This window comes from Catharus ustulatus, chromosome 17 (assembly GCF_009819885.2).
Source record: "Catharus ustulatus isolate bCatUst1 chromosome 17, bCatUst1.pri.v2, whole genome shotgun sequence".
NCBI lineage: Eukaryota > Metazoa > Chordata > Aves > Passeriformes > Turdidae > Catharus > Catharus ustulatus.
In genome coordinates, this window is record NC_046237.1 from 3,574,565 (window position 1) to 3,590,272 (window position 15,708).

At 41.2% G+C, this 15,708-nt stretch overlaps 1 protein-coding gene across 3 annotated transcripts; it reads left to right on the plus strand.

The window, feature by feature from the left end:
* The first annotated feature begins 5,050 nt into the window (after positions 1 to 5,050).
* STX16 (syntaxin 16) lies at positions 5,051 to 15,416 on the plus strand. Of its 3 annotated transcripts, none has more exons than XM_033075099.1 (9): positions 5,081 to 5,378; positions 7,729 to 7,740; positions 8,750 to 8,857; positions 9,785 to 9,925; positions 10,442 to 10,604; positions 11,488 to 11,579; positions 11,733 to 11,876; positions 12,393 to 12,473; positions 13,460 to 15,416. In XM_033075099.1, exons 1-9 carry the CDS (start codon positions 5,298 to 5,300, stop codon positions 13,562 to 13,564), a joined length of 927 nt encoding a protein of 308 aa, XP_032930990.1. In that variant the 5' UTR covers positions 5,081 to 5,297; the 3' UTR covers positions 13,565 to 15,416. The 3 variants fall into 3 exon arrangements, with proteins under 3 accessions (XP_032930991.1, XP_032930990.1, XP_032930989.1); XM_033075098.1 differs by having other exon boundaries at positions 5,260 to 5,432; XM_033075100.1 differs by lacking the exon at positions 7,729 to 7,740 and having other exon boundaries at positions 5,051 to 5,378.
* The last annotated feature ends 292 nt before the right edge of the window (positions 15,417 to 15,708 follow it).

The window sequence follows — 15,708 nt, forward strand, 5'->3', positions numbered from 1 at the left end:
ATCTCTAAAAAGGGAATAATAATACTTCCCTTGTCTACTTATTTTGACTACACTTTGCTCATGTTTGGATGTACTTGAAGTACTGTGGGAGTCTGCCCCAGGATGCAAACAACACATTTCTCTTCTTTCCTACTGCAGGCATGGTTCTGTTTGACCCTTGAATGTCTGCTGTGTTGTCTGTGGTGGTTTGACCTCTCAGGGAGAGCTGCTCTGTCAGAGGCTGAGCTGCCTGACTTGCACTGAAGCACGAGGGAAGCACTCACAGTGTGCTGTGGTAGATAAATTGCAGGGTAACATCATCACTATGGTCAGTAGCAAACATTCAGGGGACAGAACATCTTGAATTCACACCATCTCTACATATCAACATCTAATTACTGCCATGCCTCCAGCCCCACAGCTTTTGCTCAGTTAAGAACCACATCCACGATGTTTGGGAGTCCCATCTGGATCTACAATTATACACACCTCACAAGGAAGAGACCACTAACACATTTTTATATTTGATAGCTCAATTTAAAACCAGAATATCTTCACGTGACTACTGGAGAGAGAATTAGGGTAAGCAGAGATATAAATGTCTACAATGAGCAACCTTTTATCTTTGCTGCAGAGGTGACCTACACTGTGGTGACACAGAAGATTTAATATAGTGCCCAGCTGAGGGAAGGAATTTTGCACAATATTAGATGACAGAGTTGTTCCATTGTTTAAGTACCACAGGCATTATTAGTCTGTCACAAGACTGGGGTACAAACTCAAAGACTGTGCCTCACATCTGCCTTTGAACAAGGTTGCCTGTGTAATTATGTATGTGAAGTATGTCTGCCTGTAAACACCAAATTCATGCAGCTGAATTTTGATTAAAAATTCCTCCCAGCCCTCCAAGCAGACACATCAGTCTTCACTGCCTACCCAGCTTAAAGTAAGACTTGATTCCACCTGGATTGATTGCATTTCAGTGGCAGAGGAGGAGTACAGACACATTTGCAGGATCCATTCTACCATTTTTCAGTGTGCAAAAGAGCAGCTGAACTCAAGGCAACACTTGACATTGAGCAAAAAAGAAGAGAGCTCCTTTAGAGACGTGCATTTCTTTCTCTTTATTATCTAAACATTCATTATTTAGTGTCTCTGTGTGACCAAATTATTATTCTTTTTCAGATTCCACAATCTGCTGGTGAAATGCTGGTACAGTTAGATCAATATGAAAAGCCAGTTTGTTCAACAGTAGTTTTCCAGGCAGAGTTACAGAATGTCAGCTGTTTGAACCCAAAGAAAATAACACTTCTGCTCTGTTTATGTTTCCAATGGGTGCATTCAGATTATAGCTCATCAAAATGAAGACATTATGGGCAACTATGTCTCATTTTTTTATAAGGAAGCTGGAATACCAAGAGCTGGTTGAGAAACCAAGGGACTGAATTTTAAAAGCAGCACAGGCAGTTCTTTTTCCCATCTCCCTGCCTTGCAGCACCATCTACAGAGACGCTGCCAGAATCACACCCACTGCAAACCTCGGGAAGCTCCAGCTCCCTGGACAAACAAACCCTGGCTCAGAGATTGCCCTGCTCAGGAAACTGCGAGGGTGACAGCCCTGAAACCTGATATCCTTCTGCAGCAAGATAAAGGCAAGAATATGATCAATTTTCCCAAGAAGCAGAGAACACACCTCTAGCAATGACAGAGGTAACCAAGATACTTTGCTGTTTTTTTTTCTCTGGAAACTTTCCTGCAGAAGAACTTGTCTGGCAGAGAAGTGTTCCATCTGCAAAAGGATGGTGGGATTTTTCAGGGCAAAACGCACTTCATGGTCCATTAATCCTGAATTTGGCACAAGCTGATTGCTCAGGCTTCAAAGGAGTGCAATATTTCACCTCCTCCGTGCATCTTCTCAATTACACAAGATAAAACATCATGGGGATTACTCTTCATCTGATCACTGGAGCATAAGGTCTGCTTGCCCTTCACATGGCCTGGGTACCCAAACACTGATACAAGGGCAGGACCACAATGAAAGAGTTTTTGAGCACAAGCAAAGGAGTTTGAAGTTTAAAAGCTGGAGTTTGAAATATGTCTCTGATTAACTCTACATTAAAAAAAAAAAAAAAAAAAGAACTATGCTTATCTATTCACCTCAAAATAGAATGTTCTTCTGAATATGGAGTGGTTTTTTCCACCAGAAGCCAGATCCAAATGCCACAGTAGTAACTGGAAAGTTCCCCACCAGGCCCTGGCTGTGGGAGGAGGTGGGTGCAGGAATGTGCCAGTGCAGGCAGCATTGCTATCTCATGGCTCACTGGGAGCAGCAGGAGAGAACAGGCTTTAAAAAGCAGATAAAAGGCAAAGGAAGACACAGGCAACAGCCCTGAATATTAGCAGCACATGCTCAGAAGATGTATTTAGGGATATGCACTGTCTCTGGAAGGGAAAATATGATCTGTTTTTTTATGATCAGCCCAAGTGCAACATTCTAATGTGGTCATTTGCCCTTGCCATGCCTGTAGGGAGGACACACCAGCACCCAATCCTCTGATGGCTGAACATATTCTTCTCATTTCCAGCCTACATTTATTCATTACCAGGCAGAATAGAGCTATCAGCTCTTATCTGTTATGAAAACCAACTACCTTACAAAGTCATCAGGTTATTCCAGCACTGTCCCCCTTCAGTAAATAAATCCATTTCTCTCTGCCATCATGTCTGCTATTATTCTTTCTTGCTAAATCTATCCCAAAGTCTTGTATTTTATTTGGATCAGACTTCAATAGTTTTTCCTCTTCTTAAAAGCTGGAAGAATTTTTCCTGCTCTCAAAATGTGTTGTGTTGCTCATGCAGGGATGCTGTTACCCAACCAGATATAAAATGCTCTTGGATGTCTGAGTCAGAAATTGGAATATTCCAGCTGAAAGGTGTCTATAACAATCATTTAGCCCAAATCATTGTCGCGTTACGATCCTGATGATTTGTTCCATTTGGATGAGGTAATTTCTGTCTCCATGCATTCATTTCCTCTGTGTACATTTCCACTACATATTACACATTCATTTGTGTCCTGCCTCTGCCCCTTTCACCACCTCTCCCCCTCCTCTCCTTCCTCTCCTCCTATGTATGCCTGAAGAACATTTTGCTATTTGTTTTAATTTCCTTTGCAAGATCTACCTTAGCTTTACTTCTGGCACATTTCCCTTTATGCCTAGATGAGATGTAGTTTTCTTTGATTAATCCGTTTTTCCATTCCTTCCACTCCCTTTGCTTATTCCTAATATCCACTTTGAAGTGGTTATTCACTAAGTCTGGGCCCATTCCTTCCAGAGCTTTATCCCTTTGTGTACAAGCCCCAAATACTTTTTATAGCCCTTGCATAAATTCCAAGCCTGCCCAACATCCAAAACTTTTTAAGTTGGCAAAAATGAGAAAGCAAAATATGTTAATTGCTGCTGTGTACCAACTTCCAGCACATTGGGCTTCCTACTGGGTTCATGTTCTCCATCCAAATGAGATATTCCAAAAGGGTTTTTTTCTAAAAGATCATGGCAAGACCACCAATGGCAGGAGAAATTTCTCTTGACCTCCAGCCACAGCAGCAGTGCCAAGAGAAGGCAGGAAGGTCATTAGCTGTTCTCATAGTATAAAAATTGTTACAGTAGATTAAAAATTAGCATGAAGAAATGAAGCACACACATATATTTTAAAAGCCTTTGTCAGGCAGCCAAAGTGAAAGCAGATTTCACCAGACCACGAAGAATGAAATGCGTGTGCTAGGCCTTGTATGGCTCAAGCTTATTTCCTTGCTAAATTCCAAGTTTCAGGTCTCTCCCACTGAGGCAGAAGAGCTGCTCAAGAAAACTCCCCAAATATCTTATAATAGCAGAGGGAATTTTTTTCCCCCCTATTTTTCACAGTACAAGTTTGCCCAGGCGGTTAAATAAAACGAGATAACATTTCCAGAAAATGTGGTTGTGATTACAGTCCCTGTTCTACCACATGTGTAAATACTGGCTGGTTTGGGAGGGTGTTTGGAGGGCTTAAGCAAGGGATTCTCCTGATGATCCATGGGCAGCAGCTCCCCTGGTTGTGCTGGGCAGTGACCATGCTGATTCCATGGGGGATTTGTCAGATATCCCTTGGAATAAAGGCATGGGATGCACTGGAGGGAGCCCAGCCTCGTGTCACATCTGTCCCTCACTGGGACTGATAAAGCAGTTGCAAAAAGTTATCTTAGTCACCATGCTGAAAAGTCTCTTCTGAAAAGTCAAACCCCTTGTCGTTGTTTTTGATGGTTTATTCATTTTCAGGGAACACCCTGGGATTTGAATGGTTGGGATCAAAAAAAGAAAAAAACAAAGCCACGTGTGGTTGTTTCAAAAACAAAATTGAATGGAAGTAAAGGAAATGGCAAGGAGAGGGTGGGAGGGATTCAGAAGAAAGAAACCAATTGGAATGTGGGCACGGATGTGGGGATGGATGAAGGGTTGGACTGGGGATAGGTGTGGGAATGGATGTGGGATGGATGAAGGGTTGGACTGGGGATAGGTGTGGGAATGGATGTGGGATGGATGGGGCATGGACACGGGGAATGAACGTGGGGCTGATGTAGGACTGGACATGGAAATGGATGTGGGGATGGACATGAGGTTGGACGGGATGGATGTAGGGATGGACTGGAGAAGAACCTGAAGATGGACATGGGGATGGACATGGACATGGGGACGGCCATGTGGATGGAGAAGGACACAGGGATGGCTGTGTGGATGGACGCGGACATGGGCATGGCAGTGTGAATGAACATGGGGATGGCCATGTGGATGAACAAAGGGATGGCCGTGTGGATGGACATGGGCATGGGTATGTGGATGGACACAGGCATGGACATGGGCATGGCCGTGTGGATGGACAGGGACACGGACACGGACAGGGACACGGACACGGACAGGGACACGGACACGGACAGGGACACGGACACGGACGCGGGTGTCGCTGCCCGGCCCCCGGAGCACCGGAACTCTGTTGTCGCGGTCGCGGTGCCGGGCGGAGCGGGCGGGCGGGCGGCCGGAAGGCGGCGGGTGCTGCACAACGCGGAAGTGCCGGTGCGGGCCGGGGCGATGGCGGCGCCCGGCGGCCGCGGGGACCCGGGCTGGGGGGTCCCGGTCCCGCCCAGGGCAGTCCCGGCCCCGGCCCTCTGAGCGGTCCCGCTCACGGCCCTCTGACGGGTCTCCGCCCCGACCCTCCGAGGGGCGGCCGCCGCGTGTGCCGCGGGCCCCGGGCCGGGCTCGGGCCCGGCGGGGCGGGGGGCCATGGCCACCCGGCGTCTCACGGACGCGTTCTTGTTGTTGCGGAACAACGCGGTGCAGAGCCGGCAGCTGCTGGCCGAGCAAGTGAGTAGTTTCGGCTCCTCCAGCCCTCTGAATTCACGTAGCATGGCTGCTGCGGTGAGTCTCCTCCCTTCATCCTTCTGTACTCGCCGCGCCCCGGGCTGCCGGGCGGCCGTGCCCCGCCCCGGCCTCACCCGCCCCGGTTCCCCTTCCCCTGAACCCTCTCCTCAAACCCCCCGTCTCCCGACCTTCCTCCCTCTGCCTCTCCTTCCCCACCCTGTTGATTCCTATTTTCCCACTCCTTCACGTTAAAGGAATAGAAGAGATCTGCCTGTGCTGTTCGCATCTCTGTTTGCTGCGTGCATAATAAATCAGTCACTGTTCTGACAGCTTCGTGTTAGCATTGACAGGAGGTCAGTGATGCCTCCTTACCTCCAAAAAGAAATAAATTCATAAAGCAGAACTCTTCTATTCACCTCACTGTGGGCACTGTTAAATACACTAGTGTAGTTTATTACCATTGCTTATATTTCTCCATAACTTGCTCTGATGTTCATTGCCCTTTTTATTTATCCCTAAATACGAATCATACTCTCTCTGTGAGAGAGGGGAGTCAGTACATTCTAGTGTAACTCCTCCTTACAAAAACTACGAAGAGTTACTGGTTCAGAGGCAGTTTCTGTGACTTTTTGTAGGTTTTGAGCTAGTCAGACTATGATGGGCTCCTTGGCAGCTCAACTCTACTCAGGTTTTCCACTTTCTGTTTAAACTCATCATTTATTTGTCATAGCCACCAGAAAATATCTGCTGGCAGTCTCATCACTCTAAATAGCTTTACATTAACACATTTTTGTTATGAAAAGCAGTGCTTCCTGTTGCTGTCAATGGTCTTTGTTCCTTGCTAACTTTATTATACCTGTGTCTAATAAAAGCTGTGTATCAAATTGCATTTGCAGAACAGGAAATGTCAATAGTAACTTGTATTTTACATGTGTACTTTGGCTCTGCATTTAGTCCTTGTTCATTTTTTTTTAAGTCACTTCTGTAGATCCTTGGGTTTTTTAAAATAGTACCTAGAAAAAGTAGTGATATTTTGAACTCACTACTTCTGAGCAATGAAGCTGCACTTTACTCAGCAGCCAGTACAATAACGTTTAGCACCTGCATCAAATATTTATTGCAGTGTTTGTTAACATTAATTGAAGGTTTTTGCTGGACTGCTCACTCAAATGCACTGAAGGCTCTCAGAGACTGGGAACTGTCCATCTGTGCAGATGGGTGAAAGGAGTAACTTTTGACCCTGGTGGGCATTTCAGAGTCCCACAGTCACTACAAGTGAACTGTTTCAGCAAGAGGTGTGGAGTTGTCAGTGTGAGCTGCATGTGTTTCTTGTTTCAGGTGCCTGTCACTGTCAGAGTTGCAGGTTTCCCTTGGGTGGTGCCCCCAGGCAGAGCTGCTGTGTGCCAGCAGGGCAGGGTGGCAAATTCCAGCCCTCAGTACTTCAGCTTCCCTTATTTCATCTCCAGCTTTCTCCTTGAGAAATCCTTTGCTTTGACTCTCTGTCAAGAATTGCATTCCTAAAGTCAGACAATCAAAGCAGCATCTTGAACAGCAGAGTCCTCTTCCAAAAGCTTGGGCAATCTCATAAGAGATGATCACCTGATGCTGCTTTGTTAAACCACAGGTATTTTGTCCAGTTTTAGGTCTGACTTTGTGAATCTTGGAGTGAAATTTCCTTTTGCTCATACATGCCCTCCCCAGTGCAAGGACTGGTGAACAGGGAAGGTGCAGATTTGTGTCCTTGTGTATTTTTTCAGATCCCTGCAGGATTAATGTTCCCTGAAAGCAGAGTACAGCTCAAGTGTGTACAGAAGTGACTGACCATTTGCTTTTGCATTTTGTCTTTTGCTGTCTGATTGAGAACTGGGGTGCTTGTCAATAAATGTCCTACAAAAGCTTCTCTGTGCCCCCTCCAATCATAATGAAACCCAGTGGATGCTGAGTGCTGCAGTCAGACTGCCCTTGCTGTCATTCTTCACTGTATTCTATTGCAGATTTTCTGCCTGACATTTCAGTATTTAGAAAGTTCATGTACAATTACTTTGTAAAACAAACCAAGCTTTGCACTTGATTACTTATGTTCTTGCTGTTTACCAAGGAACTGAAATATTTCTTTCAAAAGTTGGTGCACTAAGCAAAATGCTGACTTAAAATGCAATATCATGATGTATTTATTGATTAACCCTGTCTTAAAAGCCAGTTTGTTTGTTCTTGGTAAACCATCATACTTTAAAAATAAATCAGTATTTTCTCAACTGACCATGCCCTATATCTGTCCTATGTCTCTTTTTTCCCTTTTATCTTTTGCTGTCTCTAACTGGATGGGGCTGATGGGATCCACAAATCACTTCAGGAGCTGGATGAGGTATTGTTTTTCACATTTTATTCTGTCATGGTGCATCAAACCTGCATTACTGAGCTAAAATATTTTTTCTTTATTCTTCTAGTTTATAGAATTTCATTGTAAAGGATGAAGTGTCAGTGCACAGTAGGACAGTCTGCACAGAGAAATGAAGCATTTTGTGATGTTATATTGTGAATAGATAAATGTATGAACCAATCTGACTTACTGTGTACACGTGGGGCGGAGTGACTTTGCACAGTGAAGGCATTAACTATTCTTCATGTGCATAAATTATGCAAACTTTATTGATCAGGAAATAAGGTCAGGGATAAACAAATTGCTTTCAAGAAAGAGTTGCTTAGAAGGAAGGGGAATTGTTTTTTAAAAAGAGATGGGGTAGGGAACCACAGAACTTTCCAGGCCTGATAAAGGAAAATTACAAATTTGGGAGAAACTAGGAAGGGAAGTGTTTGTATGAAAGCTTTCCCAAGTAATCAGTTAATATTGTAAGAGTATCATTGCTGATCATCTCCAGTACTGCCTTGGCTAGTTGTGTTTAGCACAATTTAATTATCACTAAGTAATTTAACCATTTGAGTTGCATGGCAGTTTGCCAGAGTGTTTGTTCTTCAAAATAACATTGAGAACAAACAGTTATCATAAATGTTTTTTCTGAGATTTTCCCGTGTGCTCTTTTCAAACTTGCCAAACTGTGCTACAGCACTGGCTGTGAATTGTTGTCTGATAGAAATGTACTAACATGAGAGTTACTTGAATTCTCACTGCAATACCATCTTTCCTCCTGGAAAATCTGCTAAGAATTTATTGTAAGAGTGACTCTAAGCTTTCAGATGCTGTAGGAAGGGGAGGGTGTAGGTCATTAGCACAGAGGGACAAACCAGTAGATGAGATACTTGATCAAACACATCTCTGAGGTTCATTTCCACAGGAGGCATACACTCACTTTGTCTGCTGCTCAAGGATTTGGATGTAATGAGAAGGCAGCTAATGTGTTTTCTGTCCTGTGCAGCTGGCTGATGACCGCATGGCCCTGGTGTCGGGGATCAGCCTGGATCCCGAGGCTGCCATCGGAGTGACCAAGCGCTTGCCTCCCAAATGGGTGGATGGGGCAGACGAGGTGAGTGCTGGGCTCTGGCACATCCAGCACACAGCTGCACTTCCCACAGAGGGGTTTGATAGTGCTGGCACTCACATTCCATCAGTTTTGTAGCAGAAATGGCATTGGAAGAAAGATTCAAATAAGAATTTTAGTTTGAATTTTTGTTTGAAGCTGCTGAGGAGTCCAGTTGAATAGACTGTAAAATGGTGGAGATGAGCAGTTCAGTCTTTGAAAACAGGAAACATTAGTGTCCTCTAGCAGGAGAACTTTCCTACCTCTGCAGTCTGAATGCCTTGGAAGTTATGGAAATATTTGGACAAACACAAGGGAATGATTCTGGAAGCATCCAATTAAAAACCTTTTCCAGTATTTGGAGTGTGAAACTATTTCTGACTTTCAGAAAATCCTTTTTTTTAAAATGTACACTCAGAACACATGTTGGCTCATCAGTTTGTGTGGACAGAACCCATTGTTGCAGAAAGATGCTTAGTCTCCTTTTTACTGCTATCATAATCATCCTTACAGATTTATTTTTAATTACTTGATTGAAAACATGGCATTTAACTTCTGCTGCTGAGTTGACACTGTTCAATTTCTGACAGAGTTGAAGGTGTGAGCTGAATTTTTTTTTTTTTTTTGGAAATTGACTAAATCTTCATGCTCTGATGCTGTGTAATTATAAAAATATTATTCCTACTTAATGAAGCATATTTGAAAGCAGCAGTCTTGTCTAAGATTAATGAGTAGGTGTAAAAAAGTAGCAAACTCAAAGTCTTTTAAGAGTATTCAGTTTCTTAGTCAGCTTTTTATGTGGCTTTTAATAATATTTGGTCTGCCTTTAATGTTACAGATTTCTCTCAGTGATTTTTGTCTAACATTTATCAGAACCTTTTCCCCTGAAGCTTGAATTAATTCCCTTTCTTCCTGTTGGACTTTCTGTTTTAGATTCAATATGATATTGCCAGGGTTAAACAGAAGATGAAAGAATTAGCCAGTCTTCATGATAAACATCTAAACAGACCCACACTGGATGACAGCAGTGAAGAGGAACGGGCAATAGAAATAACAACCCAGGAGATCACACAGGTACAGAGTGCTTTGTGTCCTAAAGCTCCAGTCTGCACATCTTCCATGCATTAGGATGAGGCAGTGGTTTGCTCTGTTTTGTGATCTGTGTTGGAGCAATCCAGAAGTTGTGGGCTCAGCTCTGAACTTCCCAACAAGTCATTTAAACTTCCCTGTTCTTCCCCTTACCTGTTTGATTTTCTGCTTGGAACAGGATTGGCAGATTATTCAAATTTACAGTTATCTCAGAGAAATCTGTATCTGCAGATGTCTATTCTGAGGCTTGCAGTCCTGCTAATTATAACGAAACAAATGATCAGAGGGAGTTGTGTTAATCTGCTACCTTGTTAGCTTGAAGTTATTTCTTCATTCATGTTCTGGTTCCATATCTTTTTAAACACGACACAGGGCAAGTTTTACAATTACTTTTAAAAATGTAGAAATCAAAATATTAGTCTTCAATGTGGCACTTCTGCCATGTGCTATTTAAGGTGTGTGCTGCTGTATGTTTTTCCACTAATGGAGTTGTTTTCTCAGTTATTCCACAGATGTCAGAGAGCAGTCCAGGTGTTGCAGAGCAGGTCACGTACTTGTACAGAACAAGAAGCACGTGTTCTCAGGAATGTAGTGTCTTCCTTAGCACAGTCCCTTCAGGACCTCTCCACCAACTTTAGGCATGCACAGTCTGACTATCTCAAACGTAAGCATAAGAGATGGAATAGTAATGCATGGGCCCCTTCTCTGGAAAGCACTCACTGAGGTGTGCTTATTGTCTTGGTTGGGAAAACTGAAGCACAGAAGGGTTAAATGATGCACACAGGACTAACTGGAGGTTAGAACTGGAGAGTTTCTGGTTCACAACCCATGTTCAAACTGCTTTGTTCTACTTCTTTTTCTTGTTGCTAAAGAAGAAATGTCATATTGAGTGTATCAACAAAACCATATTTCATCCATCCATATTTTTAATGCATTTTGCTTCTCAAATTGTTGTTTGCAAAGCTGCATCTGTTACACTGGTAAAGCATCCACTGATACCTGCTGCAGATGGCAGGCTGTGATGGATAAAGCTTAAGAGCTAGTCTGTGATAAATTGGAAATGGAACCATTTCTGTTTAAAAGTAAAATTTTGTTAGATTCTGTTTTAGCATGAGTCAGATTATTTTAATCTTGAAAGAAACGCACAAACATTTATTTTCAAATTTAATATTGATATTTCTTCCTCCTGTGGTGTAAATGGCAAAGGTGGAACTGAAGATCACAGTTCAGACAAGGAGTGTTCATAAGAAAATTTGTTACAAAATAGCCTGGAGTTATCACACTTTAGGGCTCTTAACTTTCCTAATTTTTTAACTTCATGGAGCATAAAAACTTAAAAATCACTGATTTAATCAGTCTTGCAAATCTGGTTGAATTTGTTATGCTTGTGTTAAATAGTGAGCCTGACAGTTAAAATTTAAATATTGTGATTTATGTCATTTACTACCCAGATTTTCTTTTCTGTGCTCTTCTGTCTGGTGTTTCAGACCTTACCCTGATTATAGTGTGCTTAAATATCACACTCAGACACAGTTTGTCTTTTACAGGTATGAAGAATAGAGAAGAAAGGTCCAAACACTTCTTTGACACCTCAGTCCCACTGATGGATGATGGGGAGGATGATACACTTTATGATAGAGTAAGTTAAGATGTTATTACACACATTCAATATTAATTGCATTTTCTCAGATTATAGATGTCTGAGTTATGAAATTTTGTTATCCTTTTAATTATTTCTAATATTTTCATACTGTTAATATTAGTTCAATGTGTAAATCTTGTATTTCAACAGGGATTTACAGATGACCAGCTGGCATTGGTGGAGCAGAACACACTGATGGTGGAAGAGAGGGAGCGAGAGATCCGTCAGATTGTGCAGTCAATCTCCGATCTCAACGAAATATTTAGGGACCTGGGAGCAATGATAGTAGAACAGGTACATTGACAGCACAGTGTCAGTAAGAAATGGCACATTCCATGTAGTGTGAAGGCTTCCAGACTCACTTTTTCTAGTTTACTTCTTCATGCTAAGGTTTCCTCTGCTTGAAATCGGCCGCAAGTTGAATTAATGAAAATAAGTGAATAAAAATTCAACTGATAATGTGGGTTAGACTTTAAAAAAAAAAAAAGAATATACCATAGAAAGCCAAAGTTCTCTTGGTTATTTCTCCCACAGATTCAGTTTATGGTAAATATGTCAGCCAAAAGCACCTGGTCTGGAATCAAGGTGATTTTTAGAGATGTGATGTGAGATGGTGACAGAGCTGCTATTAGGAACTGAGCAAGGAAGTTGTTTAATAAAGGCCCAACTGGTTCTATAAAAGTTCATTGTTTACATAGTTCATAGCTGTTTGCTGTGAGTGTCGTTAATTACTCTGCTGCTTATGATAACATTTGCTTTACAAAGTTCATTTAGGTTCAATTTGGTGCTTGTTTTCTCCATTTTATTTAGGGAACAGTTCTAGATAGAATTGACTATAATATTGAACAGTCATGTATGAAAACTGAAGAGGGTCTAAAACAACTGCATAAGGTAAGCTGATGCAATACTTAAGCCATTTTGCATGTCTAATAAGCTTTTATAATTTAATAGCTATTAAGTTATTCAGTCAGTTTTCAATTGGAAATTGTCCCTTTTAGAAATTCCTTCTGTACAGTATGAAATGTCCAGCTGTACTGCAGAGGAGCTTTCCATATAACTTCTGTTAATGTCATGCTTGATGCCTCCAGTTAATTTCTTAAATTACTTTCTGGGCATCCAACCAATGTTCTTTGATATTTATATTGCTGACCTGGTGGGACCTGCCTGCAGTTCCTTCTCTGTTTGAAAAGCCAGGAACTTGGGAATAAGGCTGGTTAGTGGCTACCTCACTGCAGATTTTAGTTTGAAAACATTATCTCAATCATGTGAGCAGAAAGAATAATTATTAATGTTTTCTCTTAATATCTGACACTTGTTAGATGTCAGGTCTGACCTCTTGCTTTAAGGTGAAGCTTTTGCTATGAACACCTGAAAAGTTTTTAAAGCATTGATCTCAGCACATCAGAGTTTTGTGGTTGTTTTGTTTTGGTTTTATTTTGAAGGCTTTATTAATTAAAAACAAAATACAAGCTTTGTTTTGTTTAGCTTCTATTAGTAGACTTTCATTTGGCTTTTGGAGAGTTTTCTCTGTGTTGTACCTTATTAATTCCTCTGGGAAAAGGAACAGAGGGATGACAAAATATGGTTAGGAGTGAAGCAGAAATCTTGAGAACCAAGTCAAAAATCAAGCTTTCAGTTCTAACTGAAATTAAATGGAACAGCTGACCAACTACAACAAATGTGCCTATTAAAAAAGGAAGTTTGTTGTGAATTTTAATGTCCTTCAAGTATGTGACTTCAGTGCACATTTACCTTCCCTGGAGCTTCTGGTGCAGATCAGAGTTATTGTGTGGGAATTGCCTTCTTAAACTAAACAAGAGTCTGTACTGCAGCCTTGCAGAAATCTAATTATTAACTCTTCCCTCTCTGTTTTATAGGCAGAGCAATATCAAAAGAAGAATCGGAAGATGCTCGTTATTTTAATTTTGTTTGTTATAGTAATTGTCCTTATTGTTGTTCTTATTGGTGTAAAGTCACACTAAGTTTCGCTTCATTTTCTCATTTTTGGAGTTTCTGTGAACTTTTTTCCCAATGTGAATGGATGGACCTGCACTCCAGAAAGCTGCCTTTGAATGTACGAGCCCTTGTGGTACAACGTCTGTGCAATGTTTCTGTAGAATTCTTCAGAGTACAAGTTTGGTGATCTGTGAGGTGTTTGTAAGGATTATATGGAAAATGTCAGGAAATTTGATGCTCCCACACACAAAAAAAAATTGGTGCTCTATGCAGAGGTATTTTGAAACACAGTACTTAAGAATAATTAAAAATTGAAGTTTACCAGTGACTACAGTAATTAGTGTGTTACTGTGAACAAAAATGTGTTGTCTTCTATATTCTTATGCCATAATTGTTGCAGGCTTCAAATTTAAACCATGGGACTGGATATCAAAAATTGATCTTGATGTAAAATTTGTTGAGACACAAAATTTTTTAACTGAATGCCCTTTCTTCCAGACTCAATAACTCCACAGAACTGGACAGACAGCTAAAAAGGAAAGCTTTTAGCAACCAAAACGTAATCCAACCCCTGTGATCTTAATTTAGATACTGCACCATTACTAAGAATCAGTGGTACTTGATCTTGTAAATAGCAAGATGTAATCACAGGCATAATTTAACATGTTTAGTTAATTAAAAAATTTTCTGAGCTTGAGTAATCATGGGAATGATTTTCCTTCATTGGGATGATAATTTTTTTTTTCATGCAATATTTTCGTAGTTTAAAGTACAGACATCACATTAAAGCAGTGAAAACAATGGAGTGGAAACCCAAAAAGAGAATCTCTCTGGTCTGCTGCAGTGGGTCTTGGATCTTTCAAACTGTAGCTGCTGTATAAGTTGTTTATTTTACATTGCATTTGTCTATATGGGTTATGTTTTTTGTATAAAAAGTGGCTTCACTACAGTAGATACATCAATTTTCCCTGACAGAAAATTCTCTTTCAAATGTTTGCCTAGGAGAGGATGTGTTTGTGGTCTTTTACTGACCATGGGAGATGTCATGCAAGTGACATGTTACAAGGCCTTCAGTGGAGAATTTGGAGCTTTCACTGCTTTTTTCAGTGGAAAACTTTGCTGCAGGCCATACAAGAGGAATTAAGGCAACATATAAGTAATAGAGTACTCTTAATTTAATTCAGGCCTGAAGTGGTGTGCAATTGTAGAGGCCTTGTCTTAATATTTTTAATATTGCTTTTATATATTTTTGGGGTTCTTTTTTTTTTCGCAAAGGGACTGTAACTTCATTTTTTGACTAAGTGCTCCCCATAGACTTGCTCTGCTCCAAGCCCCAGAAGTGCAGTTTCAAAACACTGTGATACTGAAGTTGCATCTGTTGCCTGCCCCGAGTTTCTTTACTTTGTGCTAAAGAGGACTCGAGAGGTGGCTTTAAACTGACCATTTTCAGGGGATGGACCTGAAAGCAAAGACTGCAAAAACATGAAAGCCTTGGCTTTTTGTGGGGCTTATGAAAAGCTTTGTACCACTCTGGTTACCTCTAGAGAAAGGGGATGTTGAACCACCAAAACTGCCAGTTCAAACTCTTCATGGAATTCATGAAGCAAATTGGTGAAAGGAAGAATGAGGCTTGTGTTGGGTGTGCAGCTCCCCTGTTCTGGTGATAGATCTTTCAATGATCGTGAGTAAAACTACTGTCTCCCTCGTGCTGGCTGCATCACTGGGTGTGAAGCAGCAAATTGCTATAATTTAATATACTGTATTTGCAACTTTCTCTCTAACATGAGATCGTGTTATTTATTTCTGTCTTGACCGGTGCTTTTGACATTTTATCATGGCAGATGGTTTCAAAGAAGTAATAAAACACTTCCAACCTAATTGGGCAATTATTCCTTTTTTAATTTAAATTATAAACTGAAACATACTTTTGTGATGTTAACATGTTTCTGTTCTTCATAATAAATGAAAGTGGCAGTGATGTAAAATATCTTTTTCTAAAAAAAGTGACTTTCTGTAGCACAATGTCATTTGCATTGTCAAGAGTTATTTCCCATGAGTTATGTTCACTGGTTACCTATTTTCTACCCAAATTCTGCATTTTTAATGAGGTTAAACTCAGATGTCAAGCGTCCTATGTAACTCAAGCAGGAATTTATTGAAGCTTGATTCC

Bases quoted from the DNA above. Each gene is read 5' to 3' on its own strand.
- STX16 (XM_033075098.1), top strand. From the start codon at position 5,298: ATGGCCACCCGGCGTCTCACGGACGCGTTCTTGTTGTTGCGGAACAAC. The intron at 10,605-11,487 runs GTAAGCATAAGA...TGTCTTTTACAG, and splicing joins ACAGTCTGACTATCTCAAAC to GTATGAAGAATAGAGAAGAA. The intron at 11,580-11,732 runs GTAAGTTAAGAT...GTATTTCAACAG, and splicing joins ATGATACACTTTATGATAGA to GGATTTACAGATGACCAGCT.